Source organism: Anomaloglossus baeobatrachus, chromosome 3 (assembly GCF_048569485.1).
Source record: "Anomaloglossus baeobatrachus isolate aAnoBae1 chromosome 3, aAnoBae1.hap1, whole genome shotgun sequence".
Lineage (NCBI taxonomy): Eukaryota > Metazoa > Chordata > Amphibia > Anura > Aromobatidae > Anomaloglossus > Anomaloglossus baeobatrachus.
The window spans coordinates 326981796-326996271 of NC_134355.1; the positions used below are offsets into that span (position 1 = coordinate 326981796).

Sequence of the window (14476 nt, forward strand, 5' to 3'; positions counted from 1 at the left end):
GGCACACTCCACGAAACACTTGAGTTGCTGGCAGGTTACAAATCGCTGGAGACCAACCAGAGCGACCCTAGAAAAAGATAAAGATGGTGGCAGGTAAGTATAAGACAGAGGACAGGGAACTTACATTTAGAGCACAACTCCAGCAACAAAATAAACACTGGAGTGGTGCTTTAATTGAAAAATGTAATAGGAGAGATAATTTGACTAAATCCACAGCTGCATCTAACAGTTGTGCTTTGGGTTCAGTCAAGATATTGATGTGCTAGCGAGGAAAGTGAGAACGGTTATATCCTTGTGGTTACCTTGATTAAATGAAGAAAAGTGAAGCTGTGCTAAAACAGCTACGGTTTTTGAGTTGCATGCCATCTTTCGCCATCTTTCTCTTCTGCCCCTATTAGTGATTCATAGAGACGCAGTAGAGCAAAACTCGGCACAATGTATCAAGTTCTGAATTAATTTTAGGGTTTGGCCTGAGGTTTGAATTAAAGGGGTTTTTGGTAAATTTCTGCAGTCACTCTTAGGATTCTCCTTTACTGCAAAATCAAGTGGATGGTCGCAAAACTGCCAGTATGTGGTTTGAATAAGAGCAGTCATGTGCTGACAAGATTCTCATCCACTCAGTCAGTAGAACTTTGAAAGAAACATATGAGAATCTAGTCATCACTTGACCGCCAGTATGCAGGGCCCTTAGAACATTGAGAGAAGCGGATTAAAAAGTCTAGTTGGCATATGATTGCCAGTATGCAGGTGACAAAGCGGATGGAAGACAGTCCCATCAAATGGCTGCAGAAATCTACCCCAAGAGCAGAAACCATCTTCATTATTTGTGTCTAGTCGGAATTTAGGAGTTTGGAGTCTGAATTATTATTGGATTTTTAATCTGGGGTCTGAATTACCGTATTTGAAGAGTTTAATTATCCTGTTGTTTGATTTAGTCATTAGATTTGAGTCTGGGGTTTGAATTAATTTTATATATCTGAGGACATAGATAAATTGTATATTATTTTTGGCCATCTTAGGGGATGTGGTCTGAATTAAAATGGTAGTCTGAGGGTGTGAAATATGAAATAATTTGTATGTATGATTCTAGAGTTGGAATGAGGCTTACATGAATGTGTGAAATGTTTGGCACTATTATATGAGCATTGGGCTTTATGATATATTGTAACATAAAAAAGGACGACAGAGCTAATGTGTACTTGCAGTTAAAACACGTACTGTGCTCCGGTATAATATTTCAATATGCCACTCAAAAACTAGTAACTTTTCAGAAAAGCTACCTTTGATTATGTGAATTGTATAAAACAGGGCTTCACAAACAACTTACAATATAAGACATTATAATTTATTAAATCATAACATAATATAATTATATACTCATCTTACCCACAATACCAAATGCTGACACAGCTCGCGATAATCCTGATGAACCTTTCTGACCCATTTTAGTACGGTTTCCAAGGTCAAGACGACCAAGAAGCTCCCGTACTTCTTGCTGGGTATATACATGCTGAATGAGAAAAATGGTATGAAAAATTAGGCATTCAGAAAATACATTGAAGTGAAAAACTATATACATTTATCAGACACATTAGATGCTAAAGTGTTCACCATAGCGAAATCAGTCTTGTTCATGTCATTAGCTTTAATCCTCATGTGACAATAGCATGGGGTGAAGGAGAAAGTGAAAAGAAAACTTCTATAATATAACCTGGGATAGAGAAATGAAGGTACAACATTATGCCACACTAATGGCAATAGATATGGGAAGATGAGCCTCTCAGGAACCTAACCCTAAAAAGGAAAGAAGTAGTGGCAGCAGCCCAGTAAATCAAGTAAAGAATGAAGTCTATTCATCCAAGTTCACAGTAGCCGCGCTTCGGGGCATGCCTTGAAAGGAACCATCAAGTCAAGCTTCAGTTTTCTTACATGGGAGACCTAGTAATTGTCCTGGATATGTGTATATAATATGCTTTTATTTCCAAAAATGTGTTGACTATAATAAACAGGATGTATCTAAAAAAGCAGAGTTGTTTGGATATTATGTTAATGGGCAAGGTCGATATTTCCGATTTTTTTTCACTGTCACTTTCCTGAGTGCTCATTTCGTGTGGTTTTCTGTAGCAAGAGTGATCCCAGAAAGTCAATGTGTTCTTAGAAATCCATGTATGGAGTTTCCAGATGGTGAAAAGTTTCAATTTCCTTGCATTAAGACTGGACGTTCAAGGAGATCTTGAGCTGGGCTAATCTTTAACATAGCAGAGGCAGCACAACAAAGGCTGAAATGGCACCATGCTTTTCATTCACTTTGTTTAGAAACCGGCAGGGGTCACATGAGGGGCTCTCTGCCGATCGAACATTGATTGTACAGTATAGATATATCAATGTTTTAGCAACCCCCTTTAAGCAACAAACTAATCATGCTATTGGCTATTCCTATATGCATTTACCAAAGCTGTAACAATCTAAAGTTATATTGATTTGAGGTCTTTTTCCATATTGGAAACAACAATATGTGAAGCAGTATAATGTAGAATGTTTGAACCATATCGGACACTACATTTATTCAGTTTACCAATTTGGCCACTACTAGGTTACGGACTTGTTATAGATTTTGTTTACTTTATTTTTAATTATGGCTTACGAATAAATACCAAGGAACAACAGACATCTATCTCTTACAATGACTCCATACACATGCACAATCAACTTGGCTGAATACATGTTCTCATGAGCAAAAAGCTTATTCAGTTAAAAAGCAAATCATCACCACCAACATCTGCCAGTGGGAAGCAGCAAGTCATGAATCCCCTTAGCCATCACTGGTGTGTCCCAGACAACATCGACAGGCTGAGCCAACATGCAACTAAATTGTATGGCATTGCAAGCCTGCTAAAAGCATTACTACAAATGTACTGGCAGTATTATGGAGTTGGACCCTTACTTTGTGACTTTGTAATGGAACTCCACTTTTAGGTAACGTTTCAGAAATAGTCATGTGTGTACATGAGAAATAAAACTTTCTAGTGACTACATGAGTATCAGGCTTTATTTAGTGGTTTTCCACTCTGGTGTGATTACTAAAAGCTACAACAGCTTCTTTTTGTGTGTACTGCCTCTTTCTCCCTCTAGCTGCTCCCCATTCCGTTCTGGATAGACTCTTATAGGCAGAAAATATGTTATGCACGTGGCTGTGGACCCACTGCATAATGGGCCAGGCTTACTCTGGAGGGGTGTGACTAAGTGTCTACTGGGTATTTACCAGAGCCTCTCTGGGGAAGATGGATTGACTTATTGGTGAAGGAGTTGAATACACGTAATGTGGCAGGAAGCTTCAAGCTGAAAGCCACGCCGTTGATTTGCTTCATGACTTCATAACAAAGGGACCGATAAAGCAAGAGCCCAACTTATAAGAAGGAATCTTGAGAAGGATCTATTCAAAAAAGAACCACAACTTATCTCTCGGAAGAAAAGATTGAGGATCCATGTTTGTCAAAATGCTTTTTCATCCATTTAGACGATTTCTCAAGAGTGGCTTTGGTGTCCACCGCGATCTTGGAGAAATCCTTAGTGAGAGCATCAGCTGCAGGAATGCCAGAAGTGGAAGACACTGGAAGGGGGCATTGGGCTGCTGACCATAGACCACAAAAAAGTGGAATTTACAGAAGCTTCACTTACATGATATATAATATGAGAATTATGTCCAAAGCAAAAGCTTGACCCAGTTGTTATGATGCACATACATAAAATGTCACTGAACAATGGACAGAATCTGATTGAGCTACTACACCTGACAGTTGGACTGAGAATGGTATGCAGAAGAGAAATCCAAGGATACATTTAAGAGTTTACAAGTAGCTTTCCAGAGCTGGATGAGAACTGGACAACCGTATTGGATACAATATGAAGTGGGAATCTGTGGAGGCGGAAGATGGAAGACCAAGCAATGGGGTAAAAGTAAGCCATCTTCGAGAAGTGGTCCACCACCACCAGGCAGGTGATGGAGCATCCAAAGAACACAAGTAAATCCATAATAAATGCAGGGAGCTCAAGGAATGGCAAGTGGTAATAGTCTTCAAGACGGAAGTTGCTTGGAAGTCTTGTTTCATGCAAATGAAGGACAGGCAGAAATATATTCCACAATATCTTTTTGTATGATAGGCCACCAATAATGTCCCAACATAAGTTGAATGGTCTTTTTCTGCCTGGCATGGCCAGCCACCTTTGAAGAATTACCACACTGCAGAAGTGTCTCCCATCTGGGTCCGACACAAAAGTCTTTCCTACAGGAACTTGGAATAAGTTCACCGGAACATGGTAATCATGTTGGAAGGCTCAATTATATTTTTGATTTTTCTTTTACTTTTGACATGCACCAAAAAAACATTTTTAATTGCTTTTGGTCTCCCTTGGAAGCCTTACTTCATTACTGGCTTTAGCTCTTCTAACGCTTGCCCTGCAGTCCCTGGAGACAGCATTATATTCTTCTTTAGATATGCCCCCCTTTTTCCAATTGATATATATTTATTTTTTCCTTTTTAGCAAGTGTTTAAATTCTGTGATCATCCATCCTGGTATTCTTTAAATGCTTCCAACTCTTCTGTCTTTTGGGGATTGTTACTGATTGTGCAGTGAGACTTTTATTTAGCAAAATCTCCCATCCTTCTTGGACATTACTGTCCTTTGGAACATCCAGCCATCCAGCCAATCTTTTTTCTTAGTCCATTAAAATCTGCCTTTCTGAAGTCTAACCTTAAAGTCTGAGTCCTTGCAGGTCTTCCTCCTCTTGTAATCTAAAATTCAAGGATAGCATAATCGCTGCCTCCTAATTTCCCAGCCACCTTTACTTTCTCAACCATTTCCTTCCTGTTGGTAAAAATTAGGCCAAGATGGCAGATCCTCTTGTTCTGTCTTCTACCTTTTGAAAGAAAATTGTCAGCGAGAAGCTAGGAATTTTGTTGACCCATTACTATTGCCCGAGAGAGATTCCCAACAAATATCTGGACTGTTAAAAACTACCATGATCGTCATGTTACACTTTGAGAATAAAAACATCTGATGTATATATAAAAAAAAAAAAAACACACAAAAAAAACCAACATATACATACAGTATCTTCCCTGCCCAGGTGTCCTATAGTAAACACCTACCATAGTGTATTTTTTTTTATCTCTCCTTGTATTCTTAAGCTTAGGTCACACGTAGCGACGCAGCAGCGATCACGATGACGATCTGACCTTATCAGGATCGCTGCTGCGTCGTTACATGTCAAACAGGCAGATCTCACCAGCGACCAGTGACCAGCCCCCAGCCAGCAGCGATGCGTGGAAGCGATGCTGCGCTTGGTAACTAAGGTAAATATCGGGTAACCAAGCAAAGTGCTTCGCTTGGTTACCCGATATTTACTTTGGTTACCAGCACACACCACTTAGCGCTGGCTCGCAGCACTCGTAGCCAGAGTACACATCGGGTTAATAAGAAAACCGCGTTGCTTATAGTTACCCGATGTGTACCTTGGCTACGTGTGTAGGGAGCAGGCTTCAAAAAGCTGTGGACGCTGGTAACCAAGTTAAATATCGGGTAACCAAGCCTTTGCTTGGTTACCCGATATTTACCTTGGTTACCAGCGTCCGCAGAAGCCGGCTCCCTGCACATTCAGTTTGTTGCTGTCTCGCTGTCACACACAGCGATGTGTGCTTAACAGCGGGAGAGCAACGACTAAAAAATGGTCCAGGACATTCAGCAACAACCAGCGACCTCACAGCAGGGGCCAGGTCGTTGATGTCACACACAGCGAAATCACTAGCAAGGTCGCTGCTACGTCACAGAAAATCGTGACTTAGCAGCGACGTCGTCGTCGCTGTCGTTGTGTGTGACATGACCATTACTTAAACAGTTGCTACCATTCTCTGAAGCTTAGATGTCTGTGGAGATATATGTATTCCTAACATACATTTCTTCCCCTCTTGTTAAGCATGTTTCTTATAAGTTGTAGCCTTCAAGGTTTGTATTCCTATCATGTTTATCATCCCACCAAATTTCAGTGATGCCTATGACATCTGATCTCTCTTCCTATGTTAGCAGCTCTAATTCTCCTTGTTTGTTTCCCGTGCTCTGTGCATTCATATAGACACATTTTAGTTTCTAGTTGGTTTCTCTGGCTCCTCTATTTTCATTCATAATTTGATGTCTTACTTCTTTATTTCATCTTTAATAGCAGGGTTCTCAAAAGAATTTATTAATAGCATAATTTTTCCTTTTTTAAAATATTTCACATCCTATATTGCTCTAGTTTAAAGCTCTCCTGATGAGTGTAGCAAGTCCCAAATATATTGTTTTCCTGCGTTCGAAAGATGCAACGTATCTCTAACAAGGAGTATAGCTTTCACTCTATGGTCAAAAAGACCAAAATGTTGCCGACGGCACCATCGACGTAGCTAGTTGTTCACCTGTAGAACCTTGTTCAAACACCTTGTTCCATGTCCAACCACTGGAAGGATAGTGAGAATGAGACCTACACTCCCAGTTCCTTCCCTTTTTGGCCTAGGCCTTGAAAGTCTTTGCATATAGTTTCCAGGTCCTTTTTTGTTTTGTCAATTGTTCTTATGTGCATTAGTAGACATCGGTAGTTGTCTGTAGCACTGAAGACTCTTGATACACTATCAGACACATTTTTAGTTTGGCGTTTTTGAGAATTCAAGAGCATTTGTGGGATCAGTTACTGATGCTGGAGTAGAAAGTCAGTGTCTGACAGTTCCTGAGCACCAGACTTGTTAAACCAAGACTTTATGAACCTTGCACAGGTGACAACCACTCAGAATCAAGAAAGAGCCTTTCCCAAACTCTTGTAGCAAAGTTGGAGGCATAAATTTGTTTTAAAGGAGTTGTTCAGTACTCCAAAAACTACTTCTTAAATTCTATATTCCTCAGTGTAGAAAAAAAATAACAGATTACTCATCTCCCACACAAGCGTTGTTCCATAGAGACTGGCACAGGGTCTCCCAGAGTTTGCATGAGATTGTTATGAAACATGAGAATTGAAGCCAATAAGCTGTCACTAATGTGCTGCAGTTCTCCCTCTTCCTTTACTAAGGTTTGTCTGAAGTACGTAAGAGAACTGCAGCACATTTGTAGCTGCTGATTGGCTTCACTGCTCAAATGGTATAAGGCGATCTCTGGGAGCGCCAGCGTTGGTGCAGGAGGGGAGTACCTGTTATTTTATTTTACACTAGTGAACAAATCCATGTATTGGTGTTCTGTGGTGTTAACATTATTATTCATCAGAAATAATGGACATAGTCTAAACATTTAAAATAATCCAATATGATCCTCCCTCATTCACCATATTTTACAGTTGGCACTATGTATTCTAGAAAGTTGTATTCTCTCGACATCCGCCACATCTACACCCATCAAACTGCCAGATATGATTCATCACCCATATGATTCATTACACATTTCTGCTGCTTCAGAGTCGTGTTCCTTGCACTACTGCAGTAACTGTCTAGTGTTGTGCATGATGATGTTCCATACGACCATGGAAATCCATTAAATGAAGTGCTGGATGAGCACTTGTTCTACTTGTCACTACTCAACTCCGTTTGAAAATCTATGATGTGACGAAATGTTTGCTTATTGAGATTGCACAGCCTTGCTCCTGATTTCACTTGCCTGCCTGCAACAAATATAGCTGAAAAATAGTAAATGTTATATTATGTGTTACTCAACATGTACATGGCATTATCTTGAACATACCTTGTCATCGATGATAACCAGGTCTCTGGGTTCAGTTCGGTCAATTTTCAATACGCGATATTTCGTTTCAGCATGATTGCTCCCCACAAGGAAATATCTCTAAAGAAAATATGACACAAAGTTCAAACCAGTATATAAAATATCATCAGTGAAATGAATATGAAAAATGATAGACATATAAGGCGAATATACAACACTAACTTTATAAGTCCCAATGATCACATGCACACTGTAAGCACATTAAAGGAACACTGTCGTTAAAAATGTGATTAATAGGTTAATTGAAAGACACAAAGATCTGAATAAATTTTATCCCTCCTGGCAGCCTACGACTGTCCAGTATAGAGGTGCAGCCAGACCAGTTTCATTCACATTGTAGTATACAGTGAGCGGCAGCCGTAAATATGACCCAGCACTGACAGATGGCTTGCTCTGTACTGATGCATTGCTGAGCCGGCTGTCAGATAGTGCTGGGGTATACATGGTATACAGTTACAGCCACCACTCAAAATGTACTGAGCGGTGACTGAAGCTGCTCCATGCACACCTCTATGACTAAAAGCTTGAGGCTGCTGGGAGGAACAAAGTTAATTTCCTCCTGGTTATAAGGCTCACAGTGCGGGTGCCTCATGGCTTTCGAATGCTATTAGCCTATAGATTAACCCCACATCTACAGATTAATAATGTTTTTTGACATGACAGGTTGACTTTAAGTAAATATAAGGCTGAATTCACATGTAGATGAAGCATGGTGGTAGTGAAAGCAGAGAGCTATGTAGCAAAACTGCATACAGTTTAACATGACTTGCAGAAGATCCTACGTATTTACTGAAGAGACATGATTTTTATGCACTCTCTCTATATTTGTAGACTTAATATTGTCACAATACAATGATAAAATAATAATCACATAGTCACAGACATTCTTGTCACAGTCACGTCACTGGTGGGCATAACGCCATCCTTTCCACTCAGTCATAGATCATTGGAGCAAAAGTGTTGGACATGAAGGTAGATTGTGGTGCCAAGAATGGCTTTTTTTTTTTTCTTTCATAAATCTTCTACAAGGATAGCTGTTCACAGGCCACTTTAATAACAAAGTAGACAGCCTAATTAATAGGCTTTCCGGCATGTTTTACACCTTCCCGCATTAGAATTTGTCAATTAACATGATAGGAAGGAGTTCATATGTGTTGAGTTTGCTCAGGAGTTGAGCTCTATCCACATGCGGTAGATGCTGGCTATATTACATAGCTGCCATCTGTCTCTAACAAGCACTACCTGAGCCTTCAGCCACGGATGATAACTATTTAGAGGTCACTGTCAAACTCTGACAACTGCATTTAAATTGTACACATGCGTCGGATCTCGTCGGCTCCTTGCGAATTAGTGGTAGGATGCCAATGAGTTACCATTGAAGCAAAAGATCTACTAAAGGCTCTATCACTGTCATCTTTGTACGCCTATAAAACTCCGCAAAAGGCTTAGCTGCATAGCTGACCATGATTTTCGCTATATACTGCAATTCTGTGATAATACCAGATATACACTTAAATATAATATAAAAACAACACTTATGTTTTGACTCCCATTTTAATGAACTCCTCTCTAAGATCTAAGACGGTTTCTATCAAATATTGTTCACAAATTTGTATAAATCTGTGTTACTGAGCATTTCTCCATTGCCAAGATATATCACACCAGTGAGTTGGATAGATTAACAAGATGTTGGTTAGACAGCATGATTATTGCACAGGTGTGCTTTAAGCTGACAACAATAAAAGGAAACTCTAAAATGTGCAGAATTATCACACACAATGCCACAAATATCGCACGTTTTGAGGGAGCGTGCAATTGGCATGCAGAGTGCAGGAATGACCACCACAGCTGCTGCCTGTGAACTGAAAGTTAATTTCTGTACCATAAGCCATCTTGAGAGGCGTTTCAAAGAATTTGGTAGTACATCCAACTGGCCTCAAAACCGTAGACCATGTGTAACTACACCAACCCAGGACCTCAACAGCCAACAACTTCACCTTCTTGATCATCTGAGATCAGCCCCCCGGACAGCTGCTGCAACAATCAGTTTGCATAACCAAAGAATTTCTGCATAAACTGTAAGAAACCATCTCATGGAAGCTCATCTAATGCTCTTCGTCCTCATCAGTGTCTCCACCTGACTGCAGTTCATCATCATAACCAACTTGAGTAGGTAAATGCTCACATTTGCTGGCATCTGGCCCGTTTGAGAGTTGTTCTTTTCACAGATGAATCCCAGTTTTCACTGTACAGGGCAAATGGTACATTGAGTGTATAGTGTCTTGTAGGTAAGTGGTTTGCTGATGTCAACATTGTGAATCGAGTGGCCTATTGTAACAGTGGGGTTAGGTATATGCAGGAGTATGTTTTGGACAATGAACACAGGGGCATTTTATTGATGAAATTTTGAATGCACAGAGATACAGTGATGAGATCCTGAGGCCTATTGTTGTGCCATTCATCCACAACCATCATCTCATGTTGCAATATGATAATGCTTGGCTCCATGTTGCACGGATCTGTACACAAATCCTGAAAGCTGAAAACATCCCAGGTTTTGCATGGCCAGCATACTCACCGGACATGTCAATCATGGAGCATGTTTGGGATGCTCTGCATTGACGTATACGACAGCATGTTCAAGTTCCTGCCAATGTCCAGCATCTTTGCACAGCAATTGAAGAGGAGTGTACCAAGACTCCACAGGCCACAATCAACAACCAAATCAACTCTATGAGAAGGAGATGTGCTGCACTGCGGGAGACAAATGGTGGTCACATCAGATACTGACTGGTTTTCTGACGCCCTCCTCCAGACACCCTCAATACTGTAAAACTGCATATTTTAGAGTGACCTTTTATTGTGGCCAGCCTAAGGCACACCTGTGCAATAATCATGCTGTCTAATCAGCATCTTGATATGCTACACCTGTGAGGTGGATGGATTATCTCGGGAAAAGAGAAGGGTCACAAACACAGATTTAGGCAACTTTGTGAACAATATTTGAGAGACAAAGGCCTTTTGTGTACGAAGAAAAAGTCTATGATCTCACAGTTTAGTTCATGAAAAATGGGAGCAAATACAAAAAAGTGTTTATATTTTTATTCAGTGTGGCATAAGAGATCGAATTATATCAAGCTCAAGTCCCCTAAGGGAATTAAAAAATAATGTAAAAAATGTAAAAACTTTCAGCAATTTTTAAATGAGTTAAGTTTTTTCAAATGAAAAGAAAAAATGTCTAATTTTCAACTTCTGATACGTGTTTTATGCATTATTGTAAATACAATATGGCTATAAAAGTTTTCCAAATAAGTGCAATATGTTTTATTTTTTAGATTTTGCACCTCATCCCAACATATATTTTGCCATCATGTGAAGTGAGAAATCCAGCGCACACTACACATGTCAGTAAGCCATTATCCTCCCATAGTGTTGATTTTGCAAAAACTGACTTTGGCCTGAGTTACTTACACTTTGAATAACTTATCTCTAATATTAGCTATGTAACTGCACAGATTCACATTAGATACAGAAAAGATAATCTATAGTTTGTCAAAATATGGCATCAGTATACTGATATTTTATTAAGTATAATCCTAATGAGTCGTACAAAGTTATATGTTACAATGGTAATGATGACCTTGACAATGGCACTATATTGTGGTAATGCCTCATTTATTACATTTTCTGATATCAATGATATTTTGGCACACATGGACAAATAGAAATAAATATACATAAAAAAGAATTACTATTAACAATTGAATGTTAACAATGAAAAGGGGTCAAGGAGGGAGGGCATGAGTAACCTATCCTTCTTAGGGAAACTTTTCTCTCGGTGATTAAATCTGGCTTTGCAATTAAAAACACAATTAGATTTACAATGGATAGGTATTAAATGGGTTTTTCAGGACTATTTTACTTTTTTACTATGGGCCTAAGAACGAAGAGGTAGGTAATTGCTCACTACCTGCCTGTTCCACCTGCACCAACTCACAGTGATCACGGCTGGCTCCTGCCAGCTATTCTGCTGCTTCACATCAATAGAGCAGCCTTTCCTCTTCTGGGCTGGTCTGTAGATGGGATGTGGTTCCCGATGTCATACTGATTGACAGCCAGCTCACCACAGTCAGTGTGGAGCAGACTGTCAATCGGCATGACATTGGCAACCATGCTTAGTCAACAGAGCAGAGTGGAAGTCTTCTGTCAATGTGATGTCAGTGGAAGCCGCTGAATCTCTGTTCTGACAGAGGTTGATACTGGGCAAAACAGGCAGGTAGTTGGCAACTACCTATCTGTTAGTTCTTAGACACGTAGTATAAAAATTAAATCGTCCCAGATAACCCCCTTTAAGGACAAACTTAACAGCAAAATTAACTTCCAGAAGACATGAGAAACCCCTGAGAAGTTCTGGAATGGTAGATGATAAAGAAAGTCAGAGAAAAGCCTGTACAGTGATAGCCAGTGTTACGACTGAACCCTAACACTCTCATGGGGATGGATGGACAAACCAAGAGAAATGTAAAACCAGAGCCACACAGGTCCCAAAACAGGCTAGTGCATGCCTCAGGCCTAATTCTGATTTGCTCCTGCCTGACAGCGGAGTTTGGCACCCTAAGATCAGTTAACAGCTGACCCTGAGTGTCCTTAACTGCACCCTAAGCTATAAACCAAGTGTAAGGGGCACTTTGCACACTACGACATCGCAGCTGCGATGTCGGTGGGGTCAAATCGAAAGTGACACACATCCGGCGTCGCAGTCGATATCGTAGTGTGTAAATCCTTTTTGATACGATTAAGGAACGCAAAAACGTCCAAATCGTATCATCGGTGTAGTATCGGTCATTTCCAAAATTTCGGAAGGACCGATGTCACGATGTTGTTCCTCGTTCCTGCGGCAGCACACATCGCTGTGTGTGAAGCCGCAGGAGCAAGGAACATCACCTTACCTGCGTCCTCCAGCTCACGTCGGCTATGCAGAAGGACGGAGGTGGGCAGGATGTTTACGTCCCGCTCAGCTCCGCCCCTCCGCTTCTATTGGCCGCCTGCCGTGTGACGTCGCTATGACGCCACATGACCCTCCCCCTTAATAAGGAGGCGGTTCACCGGCCAGAGCGACGTCGCATGGCAGGTGAGTGCATGTGAAGCTGCCGTAACGATAATGTTCGCTACGGCAGCTATCACCATGATATTGCAGCTGCGACGGGGGCGGAGACTATCGCGCTCGGCATCGCAGGCATCGGCTTGCGATGTCGTAGTGTGCAAAGTGCCCCTAACACAAAAAGAACAATCAACATAAATGAAGTGAACACAAAGAGGGTGAGATACAAGGCTAGGAACGTGCAAACACAGTCATACAGGAATGAAGGAATACAAGAAACCAAAAAGAATAACAGAATACGTGGAAACCCTCCCAAACCTAAATGAAACAACATAGGAGATAACTGGGAAAAGATTCACACAAACTGCAGGAAATAGCAATAGCAACTTCTCAGTAAGAAAACCTTAACTGAGGAGCTGGGACTCCAGACAACCATTCATTCAGAAATATAGCCAGCGCTGAGGCATGTGAGCAGGGATTATAAATAGCACCTACCAAAACATGATTGGGTAAACAAAACGAGAGGATGCACATATCTGAATAGAAGTGAAACAGGAAAGCTGAGATAAGAAAGAAAGACAAAAGATCCTTCAGCAGCTGGCCCAACACAAAACAAGCTGTGGATAAACCAAGAGACAAACCAATCAACAACTAGAGATCACTGGTTCAAACCCCTTAGTGGAGACATGGCAGGATAAAGTTTTGAGATGGACAAAAATTTTGTTTTTCACAAACTTTGCGGCTTCAGTGTTTTAACTTCTTTTAGTCAGATGTTTCTATGGTAAATTAAGTAGAATTAAAATAATTTTTAAACTCTTATTGATAAATATATCAAGTTTATGTAAAGACGCAATATTTACAGTGTTAACTCTTATTTTTCAAGGCTTCTGCAATTCACCCTGACATGCTGGATATCAGCTACTAGGCCAAATCTTGACTGATGAACACCCAACTCTTGTCTAATTAATGCTTGGAGTTTATCACAATTTCTTAGTTTTTTTATTTGTTTATCTACTTTTTAAATACTGAGCATAAGTTATCAATCGGATTGAGATCTGGAGCTTTTACTAGCCATAACCCCAAAATGTCAATGTCTTCTTTACAGAACCATTTAGTTATCCTTTTTGCAGTGTAATATTGTAGATAATCAGGCTGGAAAAAGCATTGTTGATAGCCAAATTTCTCCAGGGTTGCTGGGAAAAGTTGATCTTTTACGTTATTAAGATACAATTCTTTATTCATGGCAGTTCGTAGGCAAAATTGAGAGCAATCCCACACGTGTGAATGAAAAGCAACTCAACAAATGAATGGCATGACACAGAACTCATGAAAGAACTCATCTTTTCTCCTCTGGAAAATCAATACTCCAAATGTCCCAACTTTTCTGATCAACATATATGCCACTTTCCACCTTGAGGGTCATTTTGGTTTGTCGGAGGTGACACGTCCCCCTTATGAGCCTGATGGAGAAATACTCGGTGATGTGTGACCTATGCGCTGATTCTTGGGCATCAATGTCCCTTTCTAATTTCTTTGCTAATTTTTTCTGTCACCAGGAGAACTGGGGGGGTGTGGTGACTT

The 14476-nt window shown here is 40.4% G+C and overlaps 1 protein-coding gene across 3 annotated transcripts in view; it reads right to left on the reverse strand.

Annotated features, from left to right (window-relative positions):
• The window catches only part of FIG4 (FIG4 phosphoinositide 5-phosphatase), a 384735-nt gene that overhangs the window by 277002 nt on the left and 93257 nt on the right, over positions 1–14476 (reverse strand). For 2 of the 3 annotated variants that reach the window (XM_075340061.1, XM_075340062.1), the window contains 2 exons: positions 7756–7854; positions 1387–1510 (listed from right to left, as the gene is read on the reverse strand). In XM_075340061.1, coding sequence (XP_075196176.1) covers positions 1387–1510; positions 7756–7854 — 223 coding nt within the window. Of the gene's footprint in view, positions 1–1386; positions 1511–7755; positions 7855–10372; positions 10549–14476 lie in introns of all 3 variants that reach the window. The other variant, XM_075340063.1, reaches the window with a different exon arrangement.